The following is a 21,060-nucleotide window of genomic DNA, read 5'->3' as shown; positions in this document are numbered from 1 at the left end:
CTGACAAGTGTGTATATGCATGTGTGGTGGTGTATGTTAAACTCCATGCCTGTGAAAAAGAAGATGATCCAATCTAAACTATAATGCTGTTAACATATACACCTAGTTCTTCTTTATCAACTTCTATAGCATTACTATAGGAAAGTCTTCTGGATAACACAAGCTATATTACACCACAAATGAAATGATCTAAGATTCAAAGTCAGAACTTCAGTGGAGGTAATGGAAAACCATAACAGATTCAGAACACACTAGTCGGTCTTTTTCAATGCAGTTTTTTTTTGGGGGGGGGCTATCATTTCAAAACCATATTAGTCATCCCAATAGACAAAAGTATGTCTAAAATACTTATTTAAATAAACAACTTCCAAATTTTTTCTTAACTACTAAAACATAGTAAGAAATACTGTGACCCAAAATATATGTTTACCTGCTGACCCCAAATATGTGTTTGTACTTACTTACATACATACACAAACTAAAACCACATTTTCATAACATGATACCTATCTACTCTTACTATGTTAATACTTAATATATTAAAATATTCTTATATCTTCCATTTTATTTCATTTTTTTTTTAACGAGAATACTGGCTGTGGTCCATTAAACTGATTTCAGGATCAACCAAGTGGGTTACAGATTGCAACTTAGTAATTTTTATCTCATCCTTCTCACCCAATTTTAGGACTTATTTTAAAACGACATCATTGGTAACACCTACAGTGTTTTCACCTACATTGAACACAGCTGTTTAGTATCAAAATAAAGAAGCCTGAAGCTCTCAGTGTGAGGGAAGTCAATACTTTATCGGAGTCTGCTGGGCAGCAACTGGCCTTTCTAGCTTTTGCCTCCCTTTGGCTGGCACTGTAGTTTTCACAGGTGAACTGTGAAGAACCTAAGAACCCATAATGAAACAGCTATCCCCTTCTAAATCAAAAGAACCTTTTCATTTGCATTAGGAAGCTCTTAAAACTACTTATCAAAGAGTAGGAGTAGATTCTGAGATGTTTTTGTTTTGTTTTATGGCTGGGGATTTTTTATTTATTTTACGATTTTTACAAAACAGTGTAAAATAAGTAACTTTTACATCATATAATACACATTAAATGCCAATTTGTAGCACCGAGAGCAAAATAAACAGCAGGAGTTCTGCAAATATTTTCTAATTTGAGCTAAGCATCATGATGTAATTCAACTATGATTCATACATTTTATGATATTAATGCTTTATAATGTCATATAATGTGTAATGGTTTATACTCTTATAGTTTTGCTCAAATTAAATTATATTTTCTGTAAAAAGTATAATCTTTTAAATACTAACCATATGAATCATGATTATAGTTGTTATTTGATTGCTTTGATAATTTATATATAACAAATTACACTCAAAGAAGACAGGATTCTGTTGCCCTCTTGTGGTAATTTTGCTGTAGTATCTTCTCTAGGAATTCCGCCTCAATTTTTTCTTTTCCCTTTAACAGTCAGAGTGGTATTTTGACAACAGTTTCTGAATTTCCAAAAGCAGTATATATACTCTCTGCCCTCTCCAGTGCACATACCAAATGCCCTCCCTTCAGTTTCTACATCAGTAGTCCTTCCCTCGCTTTTAAGAAACATTCTCTTGTTTCCTTCCAGTTACTACACCAAGGAGATTTTTCCTAAAGTTACTTTCTATAGTCTAATGCACATACAAAATAATTTCAGCAAATCTCCACCTCACTGATAAGCTTCAAGTAAATGGAAAATAACTAAAAAAGGAGGGGGCTAGGCTGTTGGCATTTTCCCCCAAGAGAATAAATCTTGCTAAATCAATTAACAGTCCAGAAATTTCAGAAGCTATTGATGTCTAAATATTTTAAGTTTTTGAAAGTGATAAAATAGTCTTTAAAACAGTAGAGATCATATGCAAAGGATTATCTCTTGCCCCCCAACAAAAAACTTTTAGCTTTTTTGCAAAATTAATAACACATAATGGTAATTCAAAACTATTCAAAATGACACTATGAAATAATTTTAACCATAATTAGAATTTTTCTAAAGATAATTTATTAATCATAAAATTTAGTGTCTAATATATTTAACACTATGGAAAATGTAAAACAAAAGATAGATTCCTAAATTAACTAAAAATCCACTCTTACAACTGTCAAAATATTCTTAAATATTAATAAATGATCAATCCTTAAAGAAATTCTTAATATATATATATATATTTAAAAGTAGTCCCTTGTGTATTCAATCAACACTTATCCCAACACTGATGAGGAAAGGCTAGAATTCTATAGTGGTCAAGGTAAAAAACAAAAACCACATTCTATGAAGAAGGACCAGAACATTCTAAAGCAAAGTAACATGGCATGTCTCAGCAACTTAAATGCTTTAGTAAGACTATGGCACAGATTATAATTTGGAAGCAGTGGGAGATGACCACTGAGAAGTTAGTGGGAGCCAGATTGAAAACAGACTTCAATGATAAGTTAAGGAATGGGGAAATACAGTAAAGCATCTGCAACAGGAGAGTGAAATGGGCAAATCCGAGATTTAGAAAGATACTTGCTGCAGTATGAAGGACAGATTGATGGGGGTGAGAAGGAGACAAGGAAATTACTTAGAAGTTGTTTGCAATGACAAAGGCCTGAACCAAGGCAATGACTCTGACCACAGAGAGGAGAAAAGAAACTTGAGAAATACTCAGAAGTCAAATCACTAGTTGTTAGTTACCATGAAAACGTGGGGATAGAGGTGGGAAATTCTCAAGCTTACACTGGAGCTTTGGTGACTGGGTGGATGTACCATTCCCAGAGATAGGTAATAATACTTTTGGACATGCTGCATGTGAGGTACCACTTGGAAACAGCAAGTAGGTAAAAAATTTGGGGATATGGAGTTCAGGACAGAGAGGACTCTAAATTATCAGTGGCTAGGTTGTAAAAGGAATCTGGATGACAGATCATTTAGAGAGTATAAAGAGTGCAAAGAGATGAAGGTTGAGGACAGGACTGGAAACACTTAAGTATATAGTCCCATCTTCTTGTTAAGAGAAGTCCTTTAGTCCTATAATCATCATCTTTATTCATGTTGGGAGAAAACAGGAGATTATTTAGTCTGTCTTTATTTTGCAAATCAGAAAATGGAGGGTCAAAGAGGTTAAGTGACTTTACTTAAAGCTATTTATCTGTAGAAGTGAATGAAAACTCAGGTTTCCAGATTGAGACCAAATTGTTGCACCAACTATTCAAATGTCCTCTTTCTATAACAAAATGAGGGATAAAAACCATAGGATCATCTCATTAGATGCAGAAAAAGCATTTGACAAAATTCAACATCTGTTCATGATAAAAACTCTCAACAAAGTAGGTTTATAGGGAACATAACATAATAAAGGCTATATATGACAAACCCACAGCTAACATCATATTCAGTGATGAAAAGCTGACAGCTTTTTCTCTAAGATGAAGAACAAGACAAGAATGTCCACTCTTACCACTTTGATTCAATATAGTACATAGTCCTAGTCACAGCAATTACACAAGAAAAAGAGATAAAAGGCATCCAAATTGGTAAGGAAGAAGTAAAACTGTCAGTATTTGCAGATGACATGATAGTATATATAAAAAGCTCTAAAGACTCTACCAAAAAGCTCTTAGAACTAATAAATTCAGTTAAGTTGCAGGGTACAAAATCAATGCACAAAAATATGTTGCATTTTTGTACATTAATGAACTACCAGAAAGAGAAATAAAGAAAACAATCCCATTTATAACTGCACCAAAAATAATAAAATACCTAGGAATAAACTTAACCAAGGAGGTGAAAGACCTGTACTCTGAAAACTTATAAAATAACACTAATGAAAGAAATTAAAGACAACACAAACAAATGGAAAGGCATTCCATGCTCCTGGATTGGAAGAAATAATATTGTTAAAATATCCATACTACCCAAAGCAATTAATAGATTCCATGCAATCCTTATGAAAATACCAATAGCATTTTTCACAAAACTAGAAGAGACAATCCTAAAATTTGTATGGACCCACAAAAGACCCTGAATAGGCAAAGCAATGTTGAGAAAAAAGAACAAAGCTAGAGGTATCACAGTCCCAGATTTCAAACTATACTACAAAGCTACAGTAATCAAAACACTGTGGTACTGGCACAAACACAGAAACATAGATCAACAGAACAAGATACAGAGCCCAGAAATAAACCCAGGCTTATATGGTCAATTACTCTATGACAGAGGAGGCAAGAACATTACAATAGGGGAAAAGATAGTCTCTTCAATAAACATTCCTGGGAAAACTGGACAATTAAATGCAAAAGAATGAAATGGGACCACTTTCTTATACCATACATGAAAATAAACTAAAAATGAATTAAAGGCCTAACTCTGAGACCTGAAACCATAATAAAACTCCTTAAAAAATATAGGCGGTAATCTCTTTGACATTGGCCTTAGCAACATTTTTCTAAATATGTCTTCTCAGGCAAGAATAACAAAAGCAAAAATAAACTATTGGGACTACAGCAAAATCAAGGAAGAAAATCATTAATAAAATGAAAAGGCAACCTATCAAATGGGAGAAGATATTTGCAAATGATATATCTTATAAGGGGTTAAGGTCCAAAATATAAAAAACTTATATAAGGCAACACCAAAAAACCCCAAATAATCTGATTAAAAACGGGCAAAGGACCTGAATAAACATTTTTCCAAGGAAAACATACAGATGCCAAAAGACACATGAAAAAGATGCTCAACATCACTAATCATCAGGCAGATGCAAATGAAAACCACAATTAGGTATCACCTTCTACCTGTCAGAATGGCTAAAATAAAAAACACAAGAAATAACAAGTGTTGGCAAGGATGTGGAGAAAAGGGAACTCTTGTGTACTATTTGTAGGACTAGAATTTGGTGCAACTACTGTGGAAAACAGTATGGAAATTCCTCAAAAACTTAAAAATAGAAATATCGTAGGATCCAGTAATTCCACTATTGGGTACTTACCCAAAGAAAACAGAAATATTAATTCAACAAAATATATGCAACCCCTATGTTTACTGTAGCATTATTTACAACAGCCAAGATAGGGAAGCAATCCAAGTATCCATCGACAGATAAATGGATAAAGATGTGGTATAAATATCCAATGGACTCAGCCATAACAAAGGATGAGATCATGCCTTTGGTGACAATACGGATGGACCTAGAGGGTATTATGCTATGTAAAATAAATCAGAGAAAGACAAATATCATATGATTTCATTTATATGTGGGATCTAAAACACAAAACAAATAAACAAACAAATAAAACAGAGTCATAAATGTAGAGAACTAAGTGGCGGCTGCCAGAGGGTAAGGGACTAATGGGATGGGTAAAATAGGTCAAAGGGATTGAGAAGTACAAACTTCCAGTTATAAATTAAGTAAGTCACGGGGATGAAAAGTACAGCATAGAGAATATATAGTCAATAATATTATAATAATGTATGGTGATAAATGGTAACTACATTTATTATGGTGAGCACAGCATAATGTACAGAACTGTCAAGACACTATGCTGTATAGCTGAAACTAATATTACATGTCAACTATACTCAAATAAAATAAAACAAAAATAAAACAACTAAAATAAAATATGTTCTCTTTCTGGCACTGAAAACTTCTTCCACCTCCATCTCATAAATCTTCAGAAGACAAGAAGTCAAAGATTTTTTCTTCAGTAACTGATGAAAATAAATGCTTCTGTTGTTGTTATTTTGTATGTATCATCAAAACTAAAATGTCGGAATTCCAAGGTTAACCTTCCAATGATATAGTTCGTTAATAAGATCCCAAGTTTACAATCCACACATTTCTTGGTAATTTGGGAAACAAAGAAATTCCAAATTCTATAATTATGAATAGCAAAGGGCAATTGTATCAAACACACACAGAATGTTTATGAAATACTTCAGAGGAAAATAGCTATAGCTATTCCTTGCAGACCTTTTTAAAGCTTAGATGGTTGAGAATGGGTTTCACCAGTGAATTCTATCATACATCCTGGAAGACATTTTCAGAATTATACTTAAGAAAAACATAAAGCAAGAGATTTCTTTGGCAGACCTGCTTGGTTTGGCTGTGGCCAACTTGGTGACTTGACAATGTTGGTGGATCCTGGAGGCTTGAAGGCGGCAGCAGTTGTGAGACCGGTCACCCCTGGTCTGGTGGAGGCTGGGCTCTCCCGCCTCTCAGGCATGCTCCGTGCTGAAGCTACTGATGGAGCCAACTGCTGAGAAGTGTCCTGGGTGTTGCTAGAAAGAAAGTAAGGGAACATTTTTGGTGAGGTGGTAGCAGACTAACTTAGCAATGATCCTTTCTTTTCTCAATCTATTAAATCTCTAAGGAAAACAAAAATATTAATTAACCAATATTTTAAAAAAGAAAAACTCGAAAACTATGACTGAGGGACTGTCTCTCTTTGAAATGAACAAACAAAAACAAAAAAAGAAAGGAAAGGAAAGAAGATTATATTTGTTCAGTACTTTGGAAATTTCTTTAAAAGGTCTATTATGAGAAATTAGGCTATTGAAACACCGTTACAGCCAATCCTTTCGAATAATAAGCTAACTTCCTCTTCCTATTCTTCTCTATCTCAACATTTCAGAAAAATCATCTAGATTAAAGCAACTAATTATTAGAGAATTCCTGATGATCTCTATGAAATGGCACAGGTTTTTTTCCCCCTGCTTTCTCAAATTCTTCTGGTATTTTATGAACTAAGTTTCCCTGACATCTTACCACTCTTTTCACTCAATACTCCATCACTCATTCATTGAACAAATATTTAAGCACCTACTACATGCCAAACATCATGCTATGCACTGGCCACAGAATGGTAAACAAGAGACAACATCCCCAGCTTAAGAGAACATCCAGTGTTCTATGTTCACAATACAGGAAAACAAGAGACAAGACTGCCATTGTCTTCACTCAACCAGAGTTACTTTACTTGCTTAACAGGAGGCCTTATCTGTGCTGGTTCCAGTTTGATTTGGAAGATCATATGGCTTTTCATTACCCTGTCATTTATTATTTATAATTATATGTTGTCATTTCAAACAAATTAATTTTAGGTAGCTCAAATTATAAAATATGCACTTTGGAATGATGTAATACTATAGCAGTTTCTCTCAAGTTATTGTAACAACAAGAAGAAGAATACATCCTATAACTTCTGAGCAGAAATCAAGATCTTGCTTGCTTAAATAAATCCATGCACAGGAACTCAAGTCCTTCAATAACTGAAAACAACAGCTGGAGGAGTAGATCAATATAGACTACTAATTAATGACCAGTAAAATAAATGTCCCTTAATTATACTGTTTAGGTTGAGATTATTTCAATGAAAAGAAATTCAAATTCAATCATGTCCGTTATACTACCAAATTAATAAGAATACCTAATTTCTCCAGTGCTCTTGAATCTGGGATGAACACCTAACAAAGGAGGCCTAAGGGTGCCTAGTCTTAGGAAGGCCTGTTTGCAAGGTTGGCCTCTAACTGGCATTTGAGAAGTTGGCTGGTAAACAGTTCCCTACAGTCATATAAAACTTTCTCTAAAAGGTAAGAGTAGCTCACTATGCCTAAGCTATACAAACAATGAGGTTTATGCTAAATACCTACTTTCCTTCTGTGAGTCTGGACTTACAGTATGAACTAGGCACAGCGTGACAACATAAGGAGCTCCAATAAAAACCTTAAGTACTTAGTATCTAATGAGCTTCTCTGGTAGACAACACTTTACATGTTTTATCATAACTCACTGCTGTACAGGGGCACCTGGGTGGCTCAGTCATTAAGCGTCTGCCTTCGGCGCAGGTCATGATCCCAGGGTCCTGGGATCGAGCCCCTCATCGGGCTCCCTGCTCCACGGGAAGCCTGCTTCTCCCTCTCCCACTCCCCCTGCTTGTGTTCTCTCTCTTGCTGTCTCTCTCTGTCAAATAAATAAATAAAATCTTAAAAAAAAAACAACAACAACAACTCACTGCTGTAGGAATCAACATATCCTGTGTGACTTCACTATGAAAAGACTTTTGGAAACTTGAGCCTCTTTTCTTCTGGACTTGATCCCAAGTACCCTTTCCCTTGTTGATTTTGCTTTGTATTCTCACACTATAATAAATCTTAGTCATGAGTACAACTGTATACCCAGTTCTATAAATCCTCTAGTGAGGGGGTGGTCCTAGGACACCTCTGACACTAAACAGTTTTGAAAAATCATTCTAGAGCTATTTTAAAATATTGTTCCTTATTATTGTTCTCTCAAATTCAAATGTAACAGAACCATCACCTTCTTTTATCATTTCTAATCAGTTTCATGAAAAACTGAAATCCACTTGATATTAAAACATACAATACAATGAAAAATTTAAGCATTTTAGAAATTTTCATAAATGAAAAGTAAAAAACTACTTAATGGCAATGCTGAACGCGTATCAATAAAGATGACACAATAAATAATATTAATGGGAATAGAGTTTAAGCTTTATAGTAGAATGGTTATGAGTACCTTTTTAAAAGTTTTGTGATGAACAAATTATTTTACCTCTCTAAGTCTCATTTATCTAAACTTTAAATGGGGATAATACTTTGCTCATAAGAGTTCCATGAGGCTTAAGTAAGATAATTATGTACAAAATACTTAGCATACTCTAAGGCACAGAAAAGAGCTTAAACATATGAAAAGGATAATTAATATATTAAAATGATAAAAGACTTATTTTCAATATTCTTATACATTACAAATACATGATTTTTGAAAACAATACAGCAGTATGGGTCATTTTAATTCTAAGGTTAATTTTAGGGTTCATGTGGATTTGAAAAAAACTAATAATCCATATATTCACAGTTCTGAGAAGAAAATTTATGACCAAGCAATACTAGAAGTTACAGATGAAACAAAAATATAATGTGGAAATAACAAAACCCAAATCATCATTTAATGTTTAATAACCTGAATGAGTTAAAATTTAACTCCAGGACAGCTGCCAGACAGACTTACGTAGACGAAAGTTGACCAGGATGATAGAAAATTAATGCCAAGCCTAGTGCAGTTTGGATGAAGGAACTGGTAACACTGGCCTAGGGTATGAAAAAGCCTCAGGAGAAGCGAAAGAGCAATCCTCAAATATGTGACATGTGGATTCACTCTACGTGGCTACATTCTGTTTGCCTAATGTAGTGTCAAGTCTATGGTGAGACAGATTTGGTTCAATAAAAAGAGGTACTTCCTAATGTGAAAAATTGTCCAAAGGAAGTATTCTGTTTCCTAACAATACCTTTGGTGAGAGGCCTGTCTCCAAAGGGTATTCAAGTAGATGATGGAGAGGCTGCAGACCCGATTTAACCATCAGAGGGTAGAGGGCTAAGTTATAAGTTATGCTTCACCATGACATTCAAAACCTTCTAAGATATAGCTACAATCTACCTGTCCAGTCATTATCTCCTATCACGTTGTGATACAAATTATATGCTGGCCATGCCTCTTCTCTGTCCACAGTTCTCCATTTTTTTTCAGGCTCTTCATAGAAGGCACCTCCCCCACTCTCCCTCTGCACACATCCACGTACCATTTATAATTAACAACAGTAGTAAAAATAATATCTATCATGCACTGTGTACCATACCAAACAATTAATATATTTAATTAATCTTCGAGAAGTAGAGACACTCCTTCCCTCAGTTCATGACACATATAAACTGCATCACGTATAGTTAACATTTCAATTTGTAATACCCAGGGTTTAAAAAAATAAATAAATAAATACCAGTAACTTCTTTATGTATCTTGTCTCCGGCACTACATTATAAACTGAGGCTGGGGACTTTACTGTGACTTTGGGTAAGTTACCCAAAGTTGATAATGTTTCTTCATCTGTAAAATCAGATGAAAATACTACTTTTATTCCAAGGGTATTGTTAGGATTAAATGAAACACAATGAGATAATACATGTAATACAAGTAAAGTACTTGGCTCCATGCTAAGCATAGAGGAAAAAAAAAAAATCTGTCCACAGAACTTTGAGAGGTCCCACATTCTCCCAAACAATGGAGAGTCTCTTCTTACACTTCAATTTTTACCTATACATATGTACATTTTTATTGTATCCTTTGTACATGGTCTTTATATATTCTCTCCCAAAAGGCCTAAAATGTTTAAATCTTAAACAGTACTCTTTAGATACAAAGTGTGTGCAGTAGATTATAAAGACCTTATAAAATTCTAAATTATAAGCAAGACAGTTGTTCCATTTATATTTAAATTCAGGACTGATAAGCGGAGTTCAACAGTCTCAGGAGAAATAGATCTCTATTTACTTAGAACATTTAATGTAGGAATGGAAGAATATTAGGGTTTTATCGAGACAATCATATATCTAAATATATAATGCCTAGGTCTCCAAAAGAGCTAACGTCTTTTTGCCTAATTTTTAGTATTAGCTACTATTTAAATAAAATAAACAATAGGTATCATGTACTAAAGATTAAAGAATTAATAAAGTCATTGGCTACATTATTTTATATTTGGGAATAAAATGTTACAATAATCACTAACAGCAAAAATATTTTTAATTAATGACTAATTTACTAATATAGTATGGCATGATAACTTAAATTGGTATCTTATTTCCGAAATCATGCCTCATATGTTTTTTCTAAATTTAAAATTTAAAAGGTCTCCTCAGGAAACCCAGTGTTCCTGCTTTCCAGAATGCCAACTCGCTTACCCTGTTGAAAATCATTTCCCTTTCCCAAATACCAAAATATATTTAGTTAGTGCCTATTGCTGTTAATAAAAAGTGATAATGGCTACCAACACCTGTTCTATAAGCATGGATAGCATCCATCAGTCCATAACTTCATGCACACTTTTTTTTAAAACAAGAAGTTTATTTAAACACAAAATGTTTGATTTGAAGGGAAAACTCGATTCATTTCCTTCAGAGTAATTTATCTCTACTTAAAGACAGATTGCTCTGCACGTAAGGGTTATGTACAAAAATGTTGTAAAATTGTCCTTAGTTTCACAATGATAAATGAAAAGCATTAAAATTCTCCAACCAAGCAAGGTTTGCAAGAATTTTAATGTTGCTCTTTTTTTATTAAACAGCGAGTGCAAAATAACTTACTGGAATATAAAGAAAAGAGCTGAATGAGCATGCCACTAATGGAGACGGGGTATTCTCACACAACTGGTATTTTTCTCCATCCTATTTCCAATTTTCCCTATCCCATCTCCATTTGATATCCATCAAAACATACCACTGGCCATTTAGTTTTAAAAAAATGCAATAGGTATTTTTCTGGAGAGAAGATGTGAGCATTCCATTAGGTCCTCAAAGGCATTTTTTATTCCAAGTGTGGTTCAGTAACCTGTCTCTGTATAGACTTAGCCCTGACGATGAAAGATTTCTGCTCAATTAACACTCACAATTCCACAAATACAAAATAATTTCAAGTGTCTTTTTTCCTTAGAGAAAAATGTACAATGATCTCTCTCTCTCCTCCTGTTTAAATATCTCCCTTAAAAGCTACTCAGAATTATAATTAAGTATATTGAAAACCTCCGTAACAGTGGCTAGAACACAAATACATGATGAGTAGATAGCCTATGTCATATCAGGCTTTTACTAATTATAGTCATAGTTGTACACTCTGCCATTAATTTTATGTTCCATCAGAGACGATTTTCAACAGTTATTTCATTAAGATTATACATTTCATGAACACTTGGGATATTTTTATTTCTTATATTATGCCTAATAATTTTTGGCAGAATTGTTAAGCTTAGGAGAAAAATTAATTTTGTGTTTCAGAATTTCCCAGATATGGTAAAAATTAAGTTGTTTGCCCAAGTAAAACCCTCATATTTAAGAACTACATAAGACAGTAGTAGCCAATCAAAATGAATTATTTTATTATTCTTTTTCATTTTTTCAAAAGATATAAAGGTATGTCTTACTAAACATTTGACTATCCTAGTATAGGTACCATCCATGCAATGAAATGGTTATACTGTAATTTAAATACTCACGAAATTACTCATAATTTCATACTAAACGTCAAGTGTGCTAATAAAAGATGTCATCAAGGGTTAAAGGGGGAGTTAATGATCATTTAAAATAACATGCTTGTCCACTAGCATTGCACTGAATTTACAGTTAATTTAAAACTGAACACAAATCCACTCTAGGACTTTCTCACCTGGTTTGTTAGTACAGTGGTTAGGTGTTACAGAAAGCAGTATCTTTTATAGCAAACCACCACTGTGATATCTGCTCCACAGTACCTTATTTTCTTAACATGGATCGAGCCAGATGACTTCCTCGAGGACTGCAGGTACGAAAAAGCTAAAGGCTTGGAAACAGGGCTGATGCAAAGTGCATCCAGGAGGGAGTGGTATTTATCAGGGCTGGAGAGCCTGGTGAGCATTTAGAAAGAGTTTTAAGTCGAAAAATCACACAACCAACAGCAGAAAGTAGTCTTTACAGTCTGTGATTTGAAACATTTCCAGAAAGAGACAGAGACAGACATTTTACAGACAGGCAGAAAGAACAAAGAGGATGAAAAGTATGTCTGAGTACTCTATTATTTTACTCATCAATACAGAATTGACTAAATTTTCACCAAAACTAGTTGAGACAATCTTTTAGAAAGCACATAAAGCTTTATAAAGACTACTAGAAATTATGTAAAAACAAAATCTCATAAAAATAAAAAGTTATTCTTTTTTGGGGGAGGAGGGGTGTAGTTAGACTTGAGATCACCCTCAAATACAATCAGTTTGTGAGCAAAAAGAATACCAATAAGAACTTAAAATTATCTATTGATGGTTGATTCTGTCCCAGATATAAAAACTAAAAATTATAAAAACCCAAAACTCAATAAAAGCATACAACGTGCAGTAATCCACGCAACTGAAAAGTATCATAGATACATGGGAATCATGGAAACAGATGAAAGGATGATTTAAAGAAAAGCCAGTAATACACATTGTGGGATATGTCTACAACCTAGGGCCACAACACAACCAAGATCTCACAGAGAGCTGTGACTGTTTCAAATGGCTGTGTTTGCTTTGAGGGGACCCGTAAGACAGCGGGAACTGTTGGAGTCACACGAGACGCACCCTGTACGTGTAGCTCTGGCTGGGTTTGCAGCAAGAACAGCAGACACGGTAGCAGCTGCACTACTAAGAACTGCAGCACTGTATCTAGCAGGAGGTGAGAAGGTAGAAAAGTTTCGAGAACCTGCCAAAGAACTTGTCACCACATTTCTTGTGGAGCTGCTTAAATTGATACGTAGGGAAAGAAAAAAAAGAGGAGAGGAACAAAAAAAGGAAAGTGAGAAGAGATAGCATAATAAAGATAAGATAGTAACCATCTCATATTAATATTTAGACATTAAAAGGTATGATACAGAAGTGTAGTAAGAGTTCAGGTCATTTATTTACTGTTGCTGTGATTTCTCTCAGAAATTAAAATTTGATATATAGTCCTCCATAAAACTGATTTTTGAGATACAAACACTTTTGAATGTATCCTATTTAAAGTTAAATCAATACATAACACACATATGAAGATTGATTTGTCAGCATCTAAGTAGAAAATGAATCTAAATATGAAATTTGAATTTCTGTAATCACAGAAAGGAAGGTTATGTCGATTTTTCTAAAAAGACTCCACATATAGAGCTTTACCTTAGAGATGATATACACCCAGAGCCTGACATTTTAATGAGACTTGTGCTTTCAGGAGAAGCAGGTACAACCGACTGCCTATTCAGAAGCAGCAATACATATTAAAAGGAACAAGAAATAACTTTAAAATATTGAGAATAAACCTACTTGGGGAAGGACAGCACCTTTGTAAAATAAACAGTAGTTAAAGTGAATATGACTAAAACATCACCCTCTCTGCTGATGTTCTATACTTCTATTTCCAGTTAGCTCTGTAAAGACTCAAAAATGCTGGTATGAAATTCCATTTTCAGAACACTTATGACTTAAAATAATAAATATTTTCCTTTCGTCTTTTCGAAAAGGTCAAACACCTGGACAGAAATGAACATTCCATCATTTGGACTGTAATGATTTCCAAGTTGGTTATCAACTTGAAATTGAGAAATTTTTTTATTAAGTTAAAAGAAAGTCTAAAATGTATAGCATGAAACCTGTAACCTCTCCTCCTCATTTATGCATGCAAGTTATTAACGAACATCCTCACCATTCTATGACCACTTTTTTCACAATCTGTGACAGTGGTCACCTCCAACACAAAGTTATTATGTGCCAAACTCAATCCAGGTTAATGAGAGCTCTGATGTCTGAAACTGTGCATTTGTGTAAGTCTTTTCTCCTTCTCAGAAGAATTTGATAATCCATTATTCACAGTTCCACTAGCTATAGCTTTACAATTAGAAAGCATATTAAAGAAACAGTGGCAAGCCATTTTTAAAAATCATACAGAATTAAGTATAGTTTTTCTGCAAGCCATAATTGAACTGTATTGGCTATGTTTTAGCAACCATTGTGAATGGCTAGAAAAGAAAGAATGGGTCTGGAAAGAGAAAAGAGAGATGCTATCAGTGGCAAAGCAGGGTAATATGAGTGTCATGCAATGTGGAAGAAAAAGTTACCAAGTGATTCAACTCTGAATTCCTCAATTACTCTGCATCTTTCAAGCAATGGCTGCTATTTGGGGGAAGTGATAGCAAATAACAACTAGAAACCTAAGTCTATAAAAAAAATCAGCTAAAAAGTAAATCCGCTAAATTGTCTTTCTCCTGTAAAAAGAAAAGGAAACTGTAATGGACTTCTTTCCTTGTACTGTATCACAAATAATAATATAAAAGGACTTAGTATCAGCAGAGACCTGCAAAATCTTATAAGTAACCCGAATACCTTTAGAATATGTGTGGGAACGTGGAACGTTATCACTTCGTTTTTAGAGGTGAATGCTCTAACTCAGTAAAGTAGACTTACAACAAACTCAAGAAAGTTGACTTTCCAAATCAGAGTGAATAAACAGAAGGCATAGATTTCCTAACTCTATATGAGAACTTTGAATCTAAACAAAAAGAGAGACACACATATACACAAATATGAAAGCGGTATAAAGCGGTGCTCCACAGCTGAGTGCCAAAGTTTCTCGTCTATATATTAATGATGTCAGTTCTGTAATCTATGATCACTTGTTCCTTTTTAGTCAGTTTTAGTATTTAATTTCACCACCAGCATTAAAATTTCGACATACCATGAGGGAAAAAAACTCTACCTAGCATACGTGGTTACTTTAGAAAGTGTGGCTACTTGGCTACCAATATGTAAAACCTGAGGAGTTGCAGGTGGGTGAGGTCCACTCTGAGGTAGGTCTTCCAGAGAACTGTCAAACCTAAGTTTTCAGAAGCAAAATAAACAAGGCAAAGGAAATATTAATAAAAAGTACAGACATTTATCATCTATACCACCTTTCAAGTGTACACTGGTTCCTTTGGGAGAATACTCTAGGGTTATTTTTTAAAATTTTTTATTGTTATGTTAATCACCATACATTACATCATTAGTTTTTGATGTAGTGTTCCATGATTCATTGTTTGCGTATAACACCCAGTGCTCCATTCAATACATGCCCTCTTTAATACCCATCACCAGGCTAACCCATCCTCCCACCCCCCTCCCCTCTAGAACCCTCAGTCTGTTTTTCAGAGTCCATCGTCTCCATGGTTCGTCTCCCCCTCCAATTTCGCCCCCTTCATTCTTCCCCTCCTGCTTTTTTTTTTTTTAACATATATTGTATTATTTGTTTCAGAGGTACGTATCTGTGATTCAACAGTCTTGCACAATTCACAGCACTCACCATAGCACATACCTTCCCCAATGTCTATCACCCAGCCACCCCATCCCTCCCACCCCCGGCCACTCCAGCAACCCTCAGTTTGTTTCCTGAGATTAAGAATTCCTCATATCAGTGAGGTTATATGATACATGTCTTTCTCTGATTGACTTATTTCGCTCAGCATAACTTTAGTTTTTTGTTTGTTTTTTTTTTTAACTTCATATCTGCAGTAAGGTTAAAACCCAAACCAACACCCTCACCACCACCAAATCTATTCTCTCCCCCAATTTTTTTAACATGGCTACCTTCATGTGAGGAAAGAAAGGCGTATGGGAATTCTCACACAGAGTCCCAATACAAAAGACTGTGTATTTTGCATGTTTCAGGGAAGTTGGGCTCTAGGAAATTAATTCAGTTGCCTAATATCATATACCTTGTAAGAGTCAGATGGAATTTGAACCAGGTCTGTCTGTACTATTTCCACTACATAATGCTTTCCAGCATCTTGTGGGGCAGCTGCCTGAATAGTGCACTGCAAGAAAGCAACTAAAAACCTCCTTTCAATTCAGAAAGCTATTTGTAGATCTGAAATAATATGGATGTTGTTTATCTCGATGTAAACAAAGTATTTTATCCAGTCGCACAACAAATGTTTGCATGCAGCTGTGTTGCTTTACTTTTTGTTTTTCTGATGTCTGTACCATGTTTTCTTCTGAATGCCAGAATTAAATTTTAGAACTATCACCAGGTTAAAAAAAGATGAAAAATGCAGTGTGAGGTTTGAAAGAAGAAAGCACCAAGTATAATACTTTGGGAAGAAAACATAAATAGGAGAAATACAAAATTGCCTGTTGTTTAAAAAAAAAAAAAAGCTGTGGAAAAAATAGAATATATCAGTCATATTATACTGATTTTCAGAATAGAAAATGTAACACTAAGATAAAGAAATAGAAAAGGAGAGATTATATTCCCATTTTTTATTTAGCACCTGTCACACCTTTACCACAAAGTGTTGAAAAAGAAAAGGTAGACAACTTAATAAAAATGTCATGTTAGAATTAAGATATCATTTAAGAGATAGAGTAGAAAATGTTAAAAGAATAAGAACTGTAAGTCCTATAACAGGGGTCAGCAAACCATGAGTATCAGGCCAAATGTAGCCCACCACTTCGTTTTGTATGGCTTACGAACGAAGAGTGGTTTTAAATGGTTTTTTAAAAATGAAAAGAATAATATTTCATGACACATGAAAATTATATGAAATTCAAATTTCAGCCACAAAGTTTTAATAAACTTTAAATAAAGTTTTATGGAACCCAGCCAGGTTTCTTCATTTACATATGTCAATGGCTATTTTCACATTACATACAGAGGTCAGTAATTGTGACACGCCATATGGCTCACAAAACCTAACATACCTACTATCTGTATCTTTACAAAAAAAGTTTGCTAACCCCTGTCTAGAGAAAAACCTCTGCACATAGCTACCAGAGTACACTTTTAACAATACAAATCTGACCCTGTCTGTTGCTGAGCCTTCCAGCACTGCTTTAGAGACAACTGTGGTCCTGGGCTCCCTATTCTCTAGTTTTATCTTACAGAGCTCTTCTTTTTCTCTGCCTTGCTCCAGTCCAACTGGTTTTCCATCTCTTCCCGAAACAGGCCAAGCTTCTTCCCATCTCAGGACCTCTGCATAGTCTGCTACTTCTCACTTTTTATGCCTACCTCTCTACCGCAACTTCACTGGGCTAATTTCTAAGTGTCCCTCAGCCCTCAGTTTAAACATCACCTCCTCTGGGAGGCCTCTCCAATTCTCCACATCACCTTAGGCTGCCCATGTCATATGCTTTCAAAGTACCCTGCACCTTTTCTTTACAGAACTTATTTGTAATTAATGTAATCAGACAGTTTGTGTGGTTATTTGTTTAATTCTGGACTCCCTAACCAAATTAGAACCTCCCTGAGGTAAAGGACCATTATGTTTAATGGTACAAATGAAGTGTAACAAAGTACTTAAAACAAAGTAAACAATAAATATTTGTTGAATGAATGCATGAATGAAACTTATTGTTTTCAAATATAGAAGTCACTCACAATATACATATATTTCTTAGAAAATATTTGTACCTTCTAGAGACTGGAGACTGTATGTATAGCAGTTCAGGTTAAACAGGTACTATATTACTACCTAAGCAAGAAGGGGCACATGATCAACCTCTAAGAAATTACTAGACCTCCAAAAATACCTCTAAAAATGTCCTTTACAACATAAAGAATTATCAATATTCTAGGAAAAAAAAAGAAAATATAAAGAATTATCAATGTTTTCATACTAATACGTATCGAGGACTAAGACATAAGAAAAAGGAGTAAGCTAGAGTTCAGTCTTCCAATACCTCCATGCACTATGCTGATTGGAAAAATGAGTGTCACTTGAGAATAAAGTTCACAGAACTCATGAAATTCCTTCTAAAGCCAGATTTCCAAGTTTCCAAACAAATGCACTTGGCCGGTTTCCCATGTCTTACACACACTGATTACCTATCCCTTTGCTTAGCCAACCTCTAAAAATACTAGACCTAAGAAAATCTTAAACTACCTCATTTAATATGGAACAGACATCAATATCTACTCTAATTCTGTCATTCCCTAATATTTATTCCTTTTAGGATTGGAAGAAGCTCTAATTAATAGCACCTCTACAGCAGCCAAATTCTCTTTGTTAAGTGAGAGCGAGGTAGGAAGACTTTATCCTTCCCAGAGATGTCTGGAGAATTGAGCTTGCAGGCTTTCGGCCTGCTTTTTTCAGGAAAAGTGAACAAAGAGCTATTTGCGCATTATCTTTCTCGGCAATTGTGTCTTTCCATGCTTTCCAATGGGGACCCATACTAGCAATCTGTCCAGGCAAAGCCAGTGTGATGTGGCTCATCTTACTAATTTACCATCCTGCAGGAACAGGGAATGGAACTCTCTTTCTATGCCCCAGGACTGACAGCTGTCAAAAAGCAAGATCCTTAGGCTGTGGACTCCATCTCCTCCCTTTTTCTCAGGGACCTCAATTATCTATCTCCCTTGTATTTTCTATTCTTCTTCTCCACTGCATGCTTTGTGTCCCCATTCAAAAATACTATAGTATAGCTTCTCAAAACAAACAAACAAACAAAAAAAACCACCAACAAAACTGCCTTCCCTTCTATTTTCCTATCCCCATTAACAGCCAAAGGGAATAACAGTTTTACTCTAGAAATACTGTCTCCATTTCCTCACCTGCCTGACACTCTTCAACCAGCTCAAGTGGGCCTCATCCTCCAGCCTTGATAAAACCATATTCGTGTCAAGGTCACTAATGATCTCTTTGTGGCTAAATTCAATTGACAAATGTGCAGTCCTCATGTTCTTTTTATTGTGATAAAAAACACAACATAAAACTTACCATCTTAACCATTTTTAAGCGTACAGTTCAGTAGTAGTATTAAGTATACGCATTGTTGTGAAACAGACCTCCAGAACTTTATAGCAAATCTTAAACTACACCCATTCAGCAACTCCTCTTTTTCCCCACCACCCACCCCCTGGTCACCACCATTCTACTTTCTGTTCCGTGAATTTTATTTCTTTAATAGCTCCACCATATAGGTGGAATCGTACAGTTTTTCTTTTTGAGTACATTCCTCATTTTACTTAGTCTTGGTATAAGACCCAGTTGACCACTCCTCTTCTCCTGTCTTCTGTGCCTTAAGCCTACACACTTGCCTGTTTTTAGTACTATTTTACTGGCTATTCCTGATTGCAGGATGTGAAAGTTCTCCATCAGTAATACAATTTCAAAATGCTAATCTGGCTCACCCATATTAGAATTATACGTAAACCATGTAAGAATAAATTCGTCATGAAGGCTAACCTTTAAACTATGTGAAAAAGAATGCAGAAACTTTCTTTTGCAGCATAAAAACTTCAAGTTTCCAATGAAAAATTTCAATTCCTCACTCTCTTTATAAATATCACAAAATAACCAAATAGAGTGACTTATTACATCCCCACATGGCAATGAGAGGAGAAATTCAATCCTTAAAATATGTATTTTATACCAAGTAAAGGAGGAAAATGACAATTGTCCTTTGTATTTTCACTCTTCCACAAAGCAAACATTCACACAATAATATTGGATTTCCCTTCTGGAAAATTAAATCAATTAAACTTAAGCTGGAAATTTCTGGCACTCTGAATCACAAGCCAAATTTATTAACTGATTTCAATAGCCTTTGTTTTTGTAGCAGCCTAAAAACATTATTTAAGCCTGCTAATTCTACATTACAGATGGCACCTTACAGTGAACTTAAAAGTCAGCAAGTAGGGGCATCCTTGCTTTTTATACATGGGGAAGCAGAAAGGACTGAATGTTAGATGTAAAAAGAAGATTAAGAAGGAAATGATCAAACATGAAAATACCACCCAAAATGAGATTTACTTTTTGTGAGAGCAAAGATAAAGGACTGACTCAAATTATTTTTCTTGGAGGTTCCCACTTTACAGAAGAAAGGAAAAGAGGGAAGAATAAGGGAGATTTCTGAAGCAAATGGAACTTACTATTTATGTTGGGGGAAGAGTTTGCTCGCTCTCTCTCTCTCTATATATATATTCCATGTTATTCACACTTTTCAAATTCTGCCTTAACTCTTACATATTTCTCTACTGTTGCTTTCCCTAATGGGCTATCATTGAATAATGCCCTGTCTTAACATTATGTGAATTCCTTAGGTTAATTAACTCTACAGTATTCCTTGATATTTTTAGAGAATTTTTTCTTTTTATTTATTTATTTATTTATTTGAGACTGAGAGGAAGAGCACGAGCAGGGTGGAAGGGCAGAGGGAGAAGCAGACTTCCTACTGAGCAGGGAGTCCAACTCAGGGTTTAATCCCAGGACCTAGAGATCAGACCTGAGCCCAAGGCAGATGGGTAACCAACTGAGCCACCCAAGTGCCCCTAGAGAAATTTTTCTATAGGGTCCCAAGATAAGACAGGTAAAGATTGAGCATATATTATACTATATCTATTCTAAAAACCCAATATAAAGATTTTAAGGGGTAACACCAACTTTAAAATCACCTGGAATAATCCCCTGATAAAAGCCTACATCCCTTAGTAACTGTAAGGTACTAA

At 34.8% G+C, this 21,060-nt stretch overlaps 1 protein-coding gene across 9 annotated transcripts in view; it reads right to left on the bottom strand.

Annotated features, from left to right (window-relative positions):
• PDLIM5 (PDZ and LIM domain 5) overlaps positions 1-21,060 on the bottom strand; it is a 202,853-nt gene that overhangs the window by 43,704 nt on the left and 138,089 nt on the right. For 8 of the 9 annotated variants that reach the window (XM_054508801.2, XM_064584817.1, XM_045880735.3 and 5 more), the window contains one exon: positions 6,122-6,309. In XM_054508801.2, coding sequence (XP_054364776.1) covers positions 6,122-6,309 — 188 coding nt within the window. Of the gene's footprint in view, positions 1-6,121; positions 6,310-12,350; positions 12,483-13,190; positions 13,347-15,336; positions 15,454-21,060 lie in introns of all 9 variants that reach the window. The other variant, XM_064584820.1, reaches the window with a different exon arrangement.

Source organism: Mirounga angustirostris, unplaced genomic scaffold (genome assembly GCF_029215605.1).
Source record: "Mirounga angustirostris isolate CCGP_5_RB_7025 unplaced genomic scaffold, mMirAng1.0.hap1 SCAF_2, whole genome shotgun sequence".
NCBI lineage: Eukaryota > Metazoa > Chordata > Mammalia > Carnivora > Phocidae > Mirounga > Mirounga angustirostris.
The sequence above is the reverse complement of the archived record's forward strand: the minus strand, read 5'-3'. Positions and strand labels throughout refer to the sequence as shown.